Genomic DNA, 14,796 nt, shown 5'->3' with positions numbered 1-14,796 from the left:
GCCCTAGAGTTGAGCTATGGCTTCTGTTATTACACACGTGGGCCTGCCATTCCTCACACATCAAACACAACATGAAGCCTAAACCCGTTCAAAAGACCATTCTGCACAATGCTCGGAAAGTCTGTTGGATCAACGTGTCAAATGTGACCTTTGTTTATTCGAAATAGGAAAGTCCCGACCCACAGCCAAGGTTCTGGGGCACTCTGCCTTAGTCATTAAAAATCAGTTTATAATCAACTTTATAATCAACTGTAATATTATTAAATAAATGCATTAAAGTTAAGACTCACTACATTGTATGTACACTTATCTGATAGCAGTCAGATTCGCTTTGTAAATGTTCCAAATGTAACCTTTTTTTAACTAGGCAAGTCAGTTAATGACAAATTCTTATTTACAATGACGGCCTACCACGCCAATTGTGTGCCAGCGTCACGGCCGGATGTGATACAGCCTGGATTCAAACCAGGGACTGTAGTGACGCCTCTTGCACTGAGATGCAGTGCCTTAGACCCCCCGCGGGAGCCCTGACTCATGCAAGTCGTCTCACAGATTAAGCCAGTTTACCTAAACTAAACTCAGCAAAAAAAAAGAAACGTCCTCTCACTGTTAATTGAGTTTATTTTCAGCAAACTTAACATGTGTATGAACATAAGATTCAACAACTGAACAAGTTCCACAAACATGTTACTAACAGAAATGGAATAATGTGTCCCTGAACAAGGGGGGGGGGGGTCAAAATCAAAAGTAAGTCAGTGTCTGGTGTGGCCACCAGCTGCATTAAGTACTGCATCTCTTCTTCATAGACTGCACCAGATTTGCCAGTTCTTGCTGTGCGATGTTACCCCACTCTTCCAAGGCACCTGCAAGTTCCCTGACATTTCTGGGGGGGATGGCCCCAGCCCTCACCCTCCGATCCAACAGGCCCAAGACGTGCTCAATGGGATTGAGATCCGGGCTCTTCACTGGCCATGGCAGAACACTGACATTCCTGTCTTACAGGAAATCACACACAGAACGAGCAGTATGGCTGGTGGCGTTGTCATGCTGGAGGGTCATGTAAGGATGAACCTGCACGAAGGGTACCATGAGGGAGGAGGATGTCTTCCCTGTAACGCACAGCGTTGAGATGGCCTGCAATGACAACAAGCTCAGTCCAATGACTCTGTGACACACCACCCCAGACCATGACAGACCCTCCACCTACAAAACGATCCTGCACCAGAGTACAGGCCTCGGTGTAATGCTCATTCCTTCGACGATAAACGCGAATCCGACCATCACCCCTGGTGAGACAAAACCGTGACTCGTCAGTGAAGAGCACTTTTGCCGGTCCAGCAAGGGTAGATTGGTGCCAATAGGCAACGTTGTTGCCGGTGATGTCTGGTGAGGACCTGCCTTACAACAGGCCTATAAGCCCTCAGTCCAGGCTCTCCTTAGCCTATTGCGGACAGTCTGAGCACTAGTCAGTAGAGGGAAAAATTAACGGAGCAATGTACAGAGATCCTTGATGAAAACCTGCTCCAGAGCGCTCAGGACCTCAGACTGGGGCAAAGGCTCACCTTCCAACGGGACAACGACCGTAAGCACACAGCCAAGACAACACAGGAGTGGCTTCGGGACAAGTCTCTGAATCAATCTCCTTGAGTGGCCTGGTCTTGAAACCGATCAAACATCTCTGGAGAAACATGAAAATAGCTGTGCACCATCCAACCACAGAGCTTCAGAGAATTTGCAGAGAAGAATGGAAGAAACTCCCCAAATACAGTTGTACCAAGCTTGTAGCGTCATTCCCAAGAAGACTCGAGGCTTTAATCGCTGCCAAAGATGCTTCAATAATGTACCGTGTAAAGGGTCTGAATACTTATGTAAATGTGAATTTAATACATTTGCAAACATTTCTAAAAACCAGTTTTTGCTTTGTGATTATGGAGTATTGTGTATTGATTGATGAAGGGAAAAACTATTTAATCCATTTTAGAATAAGGCTATAACGCATCAACATGTGGAAAAAGTCAAGGTCGGAATTATTTCCAAATGCACTGTATGTAATATATATACAGTTTTTACCATCTTAAAGACAGTTTTTATGATACATCTCTGTTCACAAAAAGGTTATTGATTAGGCCTTTCACTCTTGAAGCTGCCAGTTAAGTCCTATGTCGCATTCTAGCCCATACAACATTTCTTAGTTTCATTTAGTGATTCAGACAGCAATGGCAGACTAAGGCGCCATCATTCAGGATGGAATTCAAACAACACACATGGTCATCAATCGCTCTGTCGAACAATGTGCCTTTTGTAAAAGGGCATTTCCCCTCGACGTTCGTGGAGAGATCGCATTCATGACAAACTCTGAAGATGCCAGCACAAACGTAAATATAAAGTCATAATTGAAAAGTCAAGTGCAATTACGCTTGTCGACAACACACCTTTTGATTGAATTCTGGACATGGACTTAATTAAGCCCTGAGGTGGTCCCATTACATCTTAATGCCAATCTGACAACAAACAGACACCACATTGAAGGAGTGAGATTTCCCACAATACAGACAACATCATTGGGGTTTCACAGATAATTGTTAATTGCCCAGTGTAAGAAACTGTTCCAAGACATCTGTTACGATGTGAGTGTTGTTGTTGTTCTTCTCTTTCTGAGCTAAATGCCCTGTACTCCATAACTTGTGCTAACAATGACCACTCAGATCCCTTCAGCACAGACAAGTTAAGAGAGATTGCTTGGGGGTTGTGTTAATAAGATTAGTTTAGTTGATCCAACCGGTCAGTAGGTCTTATTCTTGGCTGCTTCTGCCTTCTGTGCTTTCCTCCTGTTTCCCACCTCTTTCAGTCCCTCCTGGATCTGCTCCAGTGCTTCTTCATCTCCTGCAGACTGGGCCAGAGCCAGGGCCTCCTTGTACAGCTTCACAGACTCCTCAAAAAGATCTAGAAGGAGACAAGGATTGTGTTCATTTGGCACGAAACGGAAAGAAAAAGAGGTGGGACGACCTGGAATTGACCTTTTCCAATACGACACACATTGTTGTTTTCTATTGCAAAAACGCTTTGAAGTGTTTTCTGTTGCACGCCTTAGTGAACACTACAGAGATGATCAACAGTCGTAAACAAAGTCTTCACTGTACCCCCTTGAACTAAATGTTACTCATTAATGTTAAGTACAGTTACTTATGCAGCTGCACCTACTCAAACTGCCGTATTCATCAACCTGGCCAAGGCTTTCGACTCTGTCAATCACAACATTCTTATTGGCAGACTCAACAGCCTTGGTTTCTCAAATGATTTTCCTCGCTTGGTTCACCAACTACTTCTCCGATAGAGCTTAGTGTGTCAAATCAGAGGGCCTGTTGTCCGGAACTCTGGCAGTCTCTATGGGGGTGCCACAGGGTTCAATTCTCGGGCCGACTCTCTTCTCTGTATACATCAATGATGTTGCTCTTGCTGCTGGTGATTCTCTGATCCAACTCTACGCAGACGACACCATTCTGTATACCTCTGGCCCTTCTTTGGACACTGTTAACTAACCTCCAGATGAGCTTCAATGCCATACAACTCTCCTTCCATGGCCTCCAACTGCTCTTAAATGCAAGTAAAACTAAATGCATGCTCTTCAACCGATCGCTGCCCGAACCTGCCCTCCCGTCCAGCATTAAACTAGACGGTTCTGACTTAGAATATGTGGACAACTACAAATACCAAGGTGTCTGGTTAGATTAAACTCTCCTTCCAGACTCACATCAAACATCTCCCATCCAAAATTAAATCTAGAATTGGCTTCCTATTTTGCAACAAAGCATCCTTCACTCATGCTGCCAAACATACCCTCGTAAAACTGACCATCCTACTGATCCTCGACTTCGGCAATGTCATTTACAAAATAGCCTCCAATACGCTACTCAACCAATTTGATGCAGTCTATGACAGTGCCATCCGTTTTGTCACCAAAGCCCAATATACTATCCACCACGTTGGTTGGCCCTCGCTTCATACTCGTCGCCAAACCCACTGGCTCCAGGTCATCTACAAGTCTCTGCTAGGTAAAGTCCCGCCTTATCTCAGCTCACTGGTCACCATAGCAGCACCCACCCATAGCACACGCTCCAGCAGGTATATCTCACTGGTCACCCCCAAAAACAATTCTTACTTTGGCCGCCTCTCCTTCCAGTTCTCTGCTGCCAATGACTGGAATGAACTGCAAAAATCTCTGAAGCTGGAGACTCTTACCTCCCTCACTAGCTTTAAGCACCAGCTGTCAGAGCAGCTCACAGATCACTGCACCTGAACATAGCCCATCTGTAAACAGCCCATCCAATCTACCTCATCCCCATACTGTATTTATTTATCTTGCTCCTTTGTACCCCAGTATCTCTACTTGCACATTCATCTTCTGCACATCCTACCATTCCAGTGTTTAATTGCTATATTGTAATTACTTCACCACCATGGCCTATTTATTGCCTTACCTCTCTTATCCTACCTCATTTGTACATGCTGTATATATATTATTTTCTACTGTATTATTGACTGTTTGTTTCTTCCATGTGTAACTCTGTGTTGTTATGTGTCGAACTGCTTTTCTTTATCCTTGGCCAGGTCGCAGTTGTAAATGAGAACTTGTTCCGAACTGGCCTACCTGGTTAAATAAAGGTGAAATAAAAAAATACAATTTTTAAAAATCTGTGCGGTCCCACAGGTTTACCCACTTGTTTTTTCTTTCAACAGTTTACCCACCTTCTGTGGAAAAACATATTGAAAGTATGCCTATAGGGAGCGTTACTTTTTTTCACCGTGGCCAGCGATCACCGTAACGCAACCATTATTGTTTTTTACCACGACATCAGAGTATGCATGCAACCATTTTTTTATAATTTTTTTTAACTTATGGGTGGTTCCCGGGAATCAAACCCACTATCCTGACATTGCAAGAGCCATGCTCTACCAACTGAGTTACATTAATTTTGCGAATTCACAATAAAAGTTCATGTTGTGACACTGAAAACTGGCTTGTGTTGGAGGAAACCAAGGCCCTCCTAGAGGTTGCCCTCATTTTCATCCCTCCTTACCATTGTGCAGTAGGATGCCTGCCATGTTTCCCAGCAGCACATGTTGGTCAGGGTGGCCGGCTTCTCTGCTCAGCTCCACAGCCTGCTTCACCAGGGGCAGAGCCTCGTCGTGGCAACCCTGCATGTCCAGGATGGTGGCCAGGTCACTCATCAGCACCAAGGACTGTAGTCAGGACAGCAGAAAACAATTTCCAGATAATAAATAAGTAAGAACAGATGAACTTCTAGGTTACAAAACAGCAAGGATGCATAAATGATGCATAAATGCCACCCAGTCTGCTGTCCCCACATGCTTCAAGATGGCCTCCCATCGTTCCTGTACCCAAGAAGGCAAAGAACTGAACTAAATGACTAATCGCCCATCACACTGCCCTATCCCATCTGGACAAGAGTAATACCGATGTAAGAATGCTGTTCATTGACTACATCTCAGCATAACACCATAGTACCCTCCAAGCTCATCATTAAGCTGGAGGCCCTGGGTCTCAACCTCGCCCTGTGCAACTGGGTCCTGGACTTTGAAACAACATCTCCACTTCGCTGACCCTCAACACCGGGGCCCCACAAGGGTGCGTGCTCAGCCTCCTCCTGTACACACTGTTCACCCATGACTGCGTGGCCATGCACGCCTCCAACTCAATCATCAAATTTGCATACAACACAACATTAGTGGGCTTGATCACCAACAACAAGACTCTCCCTGCTCTTCCTGGACAACTAGTACCTGTGGGCGGGTCTCTCCCTGTTCTTCCTGGCCAACTAGTACCTGTGGGCGGTTCTCTCCCTGTTCTTCCTGGCCAACTAGTACCTGTGGGCGGGTCTCTCCTGTTCTTCCTGGCCAACTAGTACCTGTGGGCGGGTCTCTCCTGTTCTTCCTGGCCAACTAGTACCTGTGGGCGGGTCTCTCCCTGTTCTTCCTGGCCAACTAGTACCTGTGGGCGGGTCTCTCCCTGCTCTTCCTGGCCAACTGGTACCTGTGGGTGGGTCTCTCCCTGCTCTTCCTGGCCAACTGGTACCTGTGGGTGGGTCTCTCCCTGCTCTTCCTGACAGATCAGCAAGGCTCGCTTGTAGTCCACCACCGCCTGGCTCAGGCGGTGTATAGCGACCATGTAGCGGGCGTGGGAGTCCAGGGTCAGGCCCAGTAGGAGCCGGGTCTCCTTCCGCAACTCCTCTGAAGAGAGGGAGAAACACGAGGATGGATGCTGTCAGCGAGCAAGTTCAATATCAAAAAGGTCACAAGTTGAATGCACACCATACTGAAAGCAAGGTTACACAACTTTTCAGAAGATAACATCGCCCTCTTTATTTAAATGTTCTGATTTTATTGACCAGATCGTGCGAGAGGGTGACCAAGGGGAAAGATATCCTCTCTCTACGTCACAGGGTATTAGGCCGGATTCCAGCCTATACCGTCACGGTACATAATGTGTGCCTGAGACAGCACCACGACACCAGCCAGGCCACACCATCATTTCAAGCATGGTTGTGGCTGCATTGTGCGATGGTAATGCCTGTCATTGTCGGGGACTTGATTTGGAAGGATTAGGAATCAAAAGTAAAAAAAAAAAAAGACAGAGAAAAGCACATGGAATGTTCTAGAGGAAAAGCTGCATCAGTCTGCTTGAGACATTCAGTTCACAGGGAGCAGTGTTTGTTGTGCTGTTCTGTCACGCCCCGGATTACAGATGACATTATGAGGGTTTAAATATTGTAATTGGACGACATTTACAAAGAAAGGAGAACAAGGACAGCGCACGCACACACACACACACACTCTGTACTAGAGAGAAGACACCATAGGGCCCAACACAGCTAGAGAAGAAGAGGCTTGCACTTTACAATGAACTGACAGTCTGTTGTTCACTGAACAGTACAATGGCTTTTAAAACAAGATGGCACTGACGATGGTCACCCTGTTGCTAGCTCCCTGCCAATTTAGCACTCTTGATTATTTTGTGTTTTTTTTTATGTATTTTTTTTACTTTATTTGATCGGAAAGTTTCTAGTATTATTCCCTATCACCGACAAGCACTTCTGGACTTCAGATCGAGATTACTCAAGACAAATGAGTCTTACTGGAGAAGGATACTCCATCTAGACTACCCAAAGCAGTTCCATTGCTTACGAGAGCCCTTTTCCAAAAAGATGCCGCCAGAGGAGGGGAAGGCGAACTGGAGTTCTCAAATAAATTAAACCACCCTCCCCTTTCTAGTATATAACCTATATACCTATATAACCTGCTACTGTACAGTCCCTGGACAATAAACTTTGTGAGCTCAGATTTCCTATCAGATATACAAGACACAACCAAGACTCTGTGAGACAGATTATGTTAATCATGTGTAGCTTGATCAAGCTACACAGGCCACGGGTTGTAGGTACATCACGCGAACAGGGTAAAAGAGCTTTGTGGCGCGGAAGAGTATGTTTTATGATCAACAACTCAGTGTGAATGTACAAACCAGTATGTTCCCCTGACCGAGAATAGCTTACGATCAAACGCCGACCCCATTATCTCCCAAGAGAATTTATAGCTGTTTGTATCATGGATGTGTACCCCCCCCCCCCCCACACACACACAAACAGACACTGCACTGGCACTCGAAGAATTACACAGGACTTTGAGCAAATTGGAAACAGCATATCCCAAGGCCAGATCCTTTGTGGACTTTAAAGGAAAATTATCCCAAAATTCCACAAAACACATATCTTCCCTTACTTGCGGGAATAATAAATTGGATCAGTATTGTTATTCTTCATTCCGAGACGGATAGAAAGCCCTCCTTCGCCTCCCCCTTCGGCATATCAGACCACGCCTCTATTCTGCTATTCCCTGCCTATAGGCAGAAATTAAAACAGGACGCACCAGTGTTAAGATCTGTTCAACGCTGGACTGACCAATCAGAATCCATGCTACAGAACTGTTTTGATCACACAGACAGAGATATGTTCCGAGCCATCTCTGGGAATAACACTGACAAATATACTGACCCGGTCTCTGGGCTGGTTCATCAGGAAGTGCATAGAGGATGTTGTTCCTACAGGGACAATTTGAACATACCCGAGTTGTGGACTCAAGTCACATGACTTGGACTTGAGACTCGACAGAAAATAAAATAACTTGAGACTTGGAGCCTCAAGGCTCGGGACTTGACTGACTGATGACTTGAATTTTGTGGCACAGAGTGTCTGCGGATTACTCTCCACACAGCCAGAGACAGTAGCTGCAGCACCGCAAAAGAAAACGTGCAACAGACTGGCTAGCGAAACGCACACTCAGCCCTCTGATTGGAACAGCAATATGTCAATCAACACAGGTCAGTGAGGTAGCGAACAGATTGCTGATTTGCTGTACAGCTATGGGATGGGGTGTAGTGTAGGGGAATGCCAAAATAAATATGCAGCTCCGAAAATTGTTTGGTGATCAAGAATAGTAATGGTTTACTTTGCAAGCTCACCAGAAATGGGCCATCAACCAACAATTACTAGCTTAGGCCTTTTTTGACATGTCAAAATAGCTTGAAATGGATCATTTACTTATGAAGCTAGCAATTCAAATTTGTTAAAATGAATTAGTGGTGAAGAAATGATAAAAGTATAGATTGCATCTTATAACAAAAACATATATTTTTCTTAGCATTAAAGATTTGTGTGAGTTGCTTTGCTTGTCAGACCAAGACTGTGCTGTTTTGACTAAAATGTAAGCCTAGATTTGTGATAATGATATGAGCTACAAGCAAGTTTGAGTGAAGTGATATGCATTTTTAGCAGACAGCATTGTGCCGCACACACACACACACGAGCAGTGTTGGACAGGAGATAGACAAGGATCCTGTTTAGGGCTGTGATGATACCAGTATCGTGATCTTTTTTTTTGCCATTGAAAAAACTAAGCAGACCAAACTATTTTGCCCTTTAAAAACCTTCTGTATGTAAAGTAGCGTGACATTCTGTAGCTTGGAAAATAAATAAATGTGACTCTGGATGACAACATAATGATGACATCATCCAGAGTCACACACACACACAATCGTATGCTATTACAGCTAAAAACTATTTGAAGGTTTGGTCGTTAGATACCCGATTGCTCCTCAGCTGGAAGTTCCTTGAATTTATCCAACTTGGTTTCAAGGGATTCAGTGCAAAACTGGAAACCCATCTCTGCCAAGTCATTCCTGAGAAGAAACAAACAGGTTACAGTTGGTAAATGGTGCACCGTGGTACTGGTGGGGTGGTTCATGAAAATATAGTCCTATAATACAGGACTACAACCAAGCGCAGGGAAAAGAAGAAAAAAAACATTCTCAACTGAAAACCTTTGGGTAGAGGCCTTCTAATGGTGTATAGGCACACTCTTAATCAACTAAGCTGGCTGGCTGGCTCCTATCAGAGACTTATTTGTATCTATTAAAAGTATGCATCAAAAGGGTGCTTCCTAATTTAGATTATGTCCATTATTTAAGAGGTAAGGACCACTAAAACTCATTTGGTTGCCTTCAATTGCTGATTCAATTGCTCCAATGTCCATTTAAACTCACATGAAGACATCTACTTTCGAAGTTCACTTACTTCTCCTGGCCGGCATATATGGTAGCGAGCTTCAAGGACATCTCAATGACCCCATTGTCATCCTTTGAACCCGAGGGAGACAGAAAAAGACTGAAGTAGCAATATAGCATTAAGTGTCTGGACCACAATGCACTGCCAATGGTTTCTGAATTGACGGAGCTGAGCCCAAAACTATTCCAGAAAGTCCTTCTTTCTTCAAAATGGACAATAGATAGATTGTCCTCTTCATTTCAAAATCAAAAAGCTGCTTCAGTACCCAGCGACTCTACTGTCCAGATGTCACAACAATTCTATTCCTCTGCTATTAATAAACTATATGCCATGTACCAGACGTTTTTATCCAAAGTGACTTACAGTAGTAATGCGTGCAGACATTTTTATATATTTACCACGCCATTAACCTCTTACTTAGACACACGACCAACCCTCACCTGTGGTGTTCCTCCGGACAACATGAAACTCATGGCCACTTTGAACAGTTTCTCTGCCTGAGGGAGAAGAGCACAGGGGTCACTGGAAGTCAGCAAAACAGCTTAAAACACAAGCATAAAAAATAAAAAAGTACAATCACATTAACCTCTGCTCAATTGTCATTTCAATGAATGATGTACCACGAATTCTTGAAGAAAATACTTATGAGCTGAGTACAACTGAATGGTTTCAAAGGTAGACTCCGCAATATATGACATCATCTTCACCTTCACCTCCAGCTTACAGACATCCACAAAAACAGGATAGAAAAAAAAATGCCAAGACTTCCCCTATTGGCTCTTCTCAATCTGTGCCCTCCTTTGAAGAACACATACATTAGGAAACGTCAATAGTGGCAGTCCTCCTTGCAGATTTTTAACTTAGTTCATTTTGATAAGCAGGATCCCAAAAGTGGGACAGCAGGTGGGGGTTCACTGAAGAGGAGAAAGAGTGGCAACCTCTGCTAGTACTCACATTATCCAGCTGACCTTGGACATAGGCAAGGTTCGCCATCTGTAGAGACCGGGGACAATGAAACAACAATAATGATGTGCGGCTGACTTTCTGTGGCATTAATACCATGCATGGCATTACATTAAAAAATGCTTACAGAAATTCCTGAGTAAGCATATTACTCCATCAAAGTGTATTGTGTGATACCTCAAAACATGTATCAATGTGTGTGCAATATCACTATTGCAAGAGGCTGCGATTCTTAAAATAATGCACAGCAGAAGCAAAGACCAATCACGTGTCAAATAAGTCCAGTCAACCACACGTGTTCCCACAAGTTCACTGTGTAGGCTAATAAACACGGTTTGAAGCACATTTGAACAAGTTTAAAAAAGTCCTGTTAAATAGTCAAGGCTTTTACCAAGCTGTAGGTGTAGATGATAGCTTGTGTATTGTTAGTCTGATGGGCCAGCGCGATGGCCTGGTGGAGGAATCCATTGGCTCCATGCAACTGCCCCCGCATCATACTGAGCTTGAACACAACACACACACACCAATGTTACTCAGACATAACATGTAAAGAAATGACACTTCATCAAAACATAATGTCTAGAACAGATGAGACAAACATTTGGGTCTGAATTGATACAATTAAAATGATGTTACGTTGATGACACTTACACGGAACCCAAACCGGCTGCGCACGTGCGCCATCGTGCATACATTTATTTGGTCCCCCCACACCAAACGCGATCACGACACGCAGGTTAAAATATCAAAACAAACTCCGAACCAATGATATTAATTTGGGGACAGGTCAAAAAGCACTAAACATTTATGGCAATTTAGCTAGTTAGCTTGCACTTGCTAGCTAATTTGTCCTATTTACCTAGCTTGCTGCTGCTATCTAATTTGTCTTATTTAGCTAGCTTGCTGCTGTTAGCTAATTTGTCCTGGGATATAAACATTAGGTTGTTATTTGACCTGAAATGCACAAGGTCCTCTACTCCAACAATGAATCCACATGTAAAAACGGTCAACCGAATCGTTTCTAGTCATCTCTCCCCCTTCCAGGCTTTTTCATCGTTTAACTTATATGGTGATCGGCATCTAAACTTTCATAGTATTACCACGACAACAGGCAACAGTTCGTCTATCAATCACCCACGTGGGTATAACCAATGAGGAGATGGCACGTGGGTACCTGCTTCTATAAACCAATGAGGAGATGGGAGAGGCAGGACATGCAGCGCGATCTGAGTCAGAAATAGAAATGACTTCTATTTTAGCCCTTGGCAACACAGACACTCGTTGGCACGAGCAGTGTGGGTGCATTGTGGGTGCAATAATTTAATAACATAGATTCCTAAATGTATTTTGCAACGCTTGCGCACCAGAGCGGTGTAGTCAGGGTGTTAGATTCATAAGATTGCATATAATCTCTTGGCAAATACAGTTGCATGTTACAGTACTTCTCGTTGAGATTAAAGATTCTAGGTAGAAACTGGATTGAGGAGTTGCCTGCATCAATGACAATTAGTTACCTTGGCTCTCTTCAAAAGTAAAATAATCTCATCTTCTTTCTTCTGGGCATCAGTTCTGGTGTCCTCCTCAGCTTTGCTGAAGAGAGAGAACGCTATGAACGAGGGGGGGGGGGGGGGGGGGGGTGTATAATCACAAAACATTTAGGTCACTCAATGACTCAAATGACCTGTTATGAACGTTAACCACGGTATTGTAATGACATGTTGAAGGACTCATAATAATGCAAATCATATGCACATCAATGTAAAAGATGATCGATGAGAGTCTCTTGGTAGAAGTTTAATGTATTGACAATGACACACACCAGGGAAGAGTATTTTAAACATCTAACATGACAATAACTTACTTACCAATTACACTCCCCATTGCATAAGTCCAGTTACTAGTAGCACGACTATTTTCATGGCCATTGCTTTCGCAGCTGCGGTATAGCGGTGACCTTCTGTGCACAGTAGCATGGATAGCATACGATTGAGAAGTCGTCCTTTTCAGACATTTCAATGATTGTGTCCTCGCATGAACTCGACTACCTAAAGACAGGTTGCGGAAGCCCTCTGACATACATTGCTTTATTTGATTCCTATTAGTAAAGAATGCACGAGTGACAGCGGGTAACGCCATTTTAAAATACATTACAATTCAGTCGGAGGTTTTGGTGGAAAACCAAAACACGTCACTCCCTGTAAATCAAAAAGCGTTCAACATAAAAGGGAAGTTGTACATAACAGCAATAATATTAATTATAATATTTTCGCATATGTATTGAATACATCAATGTTTTTATTTTCTATTTTGAAGGGCAATACAAAAAAACTTGTGCCGGAAGTGATTCTATGCGCCTGCGGTCAAAACGACTACCTTTAGTTGATTTATTTATGAGCATCTGAAGTGTACTTTTTCCAAAATGTCTAAAGTACAGCTGTTGAATGTGTTTATTACCGAGCGATTAACAGCAGTAGCTGTGGAGTTATTTGGTACAATGGGAAAAAAGGTTGCAGAGGAGCATCAGAAACGATTAAACAACCGTGGCTGATAAGATTTTCATGGCAGTGGAAAAAAACGATAGCAGAGTAGCGTTACCAGGATCAGATCTCCAGTTAAAAAATGGAGAACGAACGTCTACGGGTATTTCTTCTGAAGTTTGGAGCAGGTTTGTACCGAACAAAAAAATATGCATTATAAAGTTACACAACAAATTCGTTCTTCTAAACTATCTGACAGCTACCCACAAGCCTTTTGCCGCGTTCAAAACAACTGGGAACTCGGATTTGGATAATCTCCGACTTCAGTGCGTTCAACTAGGAACTCAGGGGGGGAAGAACGAGCTACGACTGGGAAAAATCGGTTTGAACGGTCATCCAATTTGAGAACTCGGGACATTTCAGGAGCTCCGATCTGAAGATCACTGACGTCATTATTTGACCTTTCTTTCTTCCGAGTTTCCAGTTGTTTTGAACGCGGCATTTGTCTCGCGAGAGGGACTATCTGGGAATGACAGTGTCCAGAGAAGTTTCACCATCTCGTTCACGAAAATGGTTAGTTCCTACAGACAGTGAGATCCGTGGCTTGCTATATAAAGGATGCAGACAGGTTTTGAGGCATTCAGTTACTGGTCAATTGAATGTTTGATTGGGTAAAACGACTGACCTAAGAAACTTTGAGCGTGGTCTGATCGCCGGTGCCAGTATCTCAGAAACGGCTGTGCTTTTCACGCACGACAGTGTCTAGGGTTTACAACAGTGGTGTGCAGAAAGGCATCTCTGAACGCACAACTTGTCACGGATTGGATATTGCAGCAGACGACCACGCCGGGTTCCGCTCCTATCAGCTAAAAACAAGAAGCAGCAGCTCCAGTGGGCACTTCAACACCAACACTGGACAACTGAGGAGTGGAAAATATATTGCCTGGTCCGATGCAGTTTATATAATTTTTGACCACCCAATATTTATCTGGCCTCCATTGATTTAGTCACCCTAATTTTGGCAATCCTACAAGGGTAAAAACTCATAACTTTTAATTTTTTTTAATTTTTACAGATTATAATAGCAACGTGAGGTTTTGACCATTTGGTCTTATTAGAGGATTTATCTACACAATTTTACCCATTGGTCAAAATATGTGTTTTTATTGAACACCCTACATCGTATCAAACCCGTTGTCTGGTGTGTTTGGTTACCCTGCTAGGTAGTAGCCAATGCCATGATAAGCAAGGTTAGGAATTAAGCTAGCTAGTCTTTTATGCTGACGCTAGCAGTTTAACATACATTGGCTAACTAACAATATGACAATTTCTATATTCTGCAGGGCTATCCGACTAAAAAGAAAGTATCGGTCGACCAAGAGTCATTCTTTCGACAGACATTAATGAGTGTGGACAGACTGTCTCCAGCTCTGCCTCCGATTATAACACATCGCACCGCCTACTCTCTTGTTTTCCCTAAACTAACCAGTCCCCACCAGCTTTCTAGTAGCTACCCTTGTCTGGTTAAGAAACACAAGCTGCTTTAATAAGAAATTAAAAACAGTATTGAGTTTAATAGTAAAACAGTCTAGCTATGTGCGTTCAGCAGGACGCAACGTTTAGGGTACGTTCAGGTATGCAGAACAAACATGCCTCTCTGGAACAACCTCGGCTGTATTCATGGCATTTCTATCTGCAATGTTCATTAACTTTTTTCA

General features: G+C 43.4%; 1 protein-coding gene across 2 annotated transcripts; it reads right to left on the bottom strand.

The window, feature by feature from the left end:
* Nucleotides 1-603: 603 nt before the first annotated feature.
* On the bottom strand, nt 604-12,983 carry LOC115103376 (tetratricopeptide repeat protein 19, mitochondrial-like). Of its 2 annotated transcripts, none has more exons than XM_029624282.2 (10): nt 12,467-12,983; nt 12,116-12,207; nt 10,993-11,103; nt 10,593-10,631; nt 10,079-10,135; nt 9,648-9,709; nt 9,159-9,253; nt 6,053-6,249; nt 5,079-5,241; nt 604-2,943 (listed from the first exon to the last, which is right to left on the bottom strand). In XM_029624282.2, the coding sequence occupies exons 1-10, from the start codon at nt 12,747-12,749 to the stop codon at nt 2,783-2,785; spliced, it is 1,260 nt and encodes a 419-aa protein (XP_029480142.2). In that variant the 5' UTR covers nt 12,750-12,983; the 3' UTR covers nt 604-2,782. The 2 variants fall into 2 exon arrangements, with proteins under 2 accessions (XP_029480142.2, XP_029480143.2); XM_029624283.2 differs by having other exon boundaries at nt 6,095-6,249.
* Nucleotides 12,984-14,796: the final 1,813 nt, after the last annotated feature.

The sequence above is a fragment of the Oncorhynchus nerka genome, linkage group LG20, assembly GCF_034236695.1.
Source record: "Oncorhynchus nerka isolate Pitt River linkage group LG20, Oner_Uvic_2.0, whole genome shotgun sequence".
Lineage (NCBI taxonomy): Eukaryota > Metazoa > Chordata > Actinopteri > Salmoniformes > Salmonidae > Oncorhynchus > Oncorhynchus nerka.
The sequence above is the reverse complement of the archived record's forward strand: the minus strand, read 5'-3'. Positions and strand labels throughout refer to the sequence as shown.

What these genes read in the sequence shown, in the direction of transcription:
- LOC115103376 (XM_029624282.2), bottom strand. Translation starts at nt 12,749, where the DNA reads ATGTATTTTAAAATGGCGTTACCCGCTGTCACTCGTGCATTCTTTACT. An exon ending in TGTCCGGAGGAACACCACAG is followed by an intron (nt 9,710 to 10,078) that starts GTGAGGGTTGGT and finishes TCGGGTTCAAAG; the next exon opens with GATGACAATGGGGTCATTGA. An exon ending in AGGCATCCTACTGCACAATG is followed by an intron (nt 2,944 to 5,078) that starts GTAAGGAGGGAT and finishes GTCTCCTTCTAG; the next exon opens with ATCTTTTTGAGGAGTCTGTG.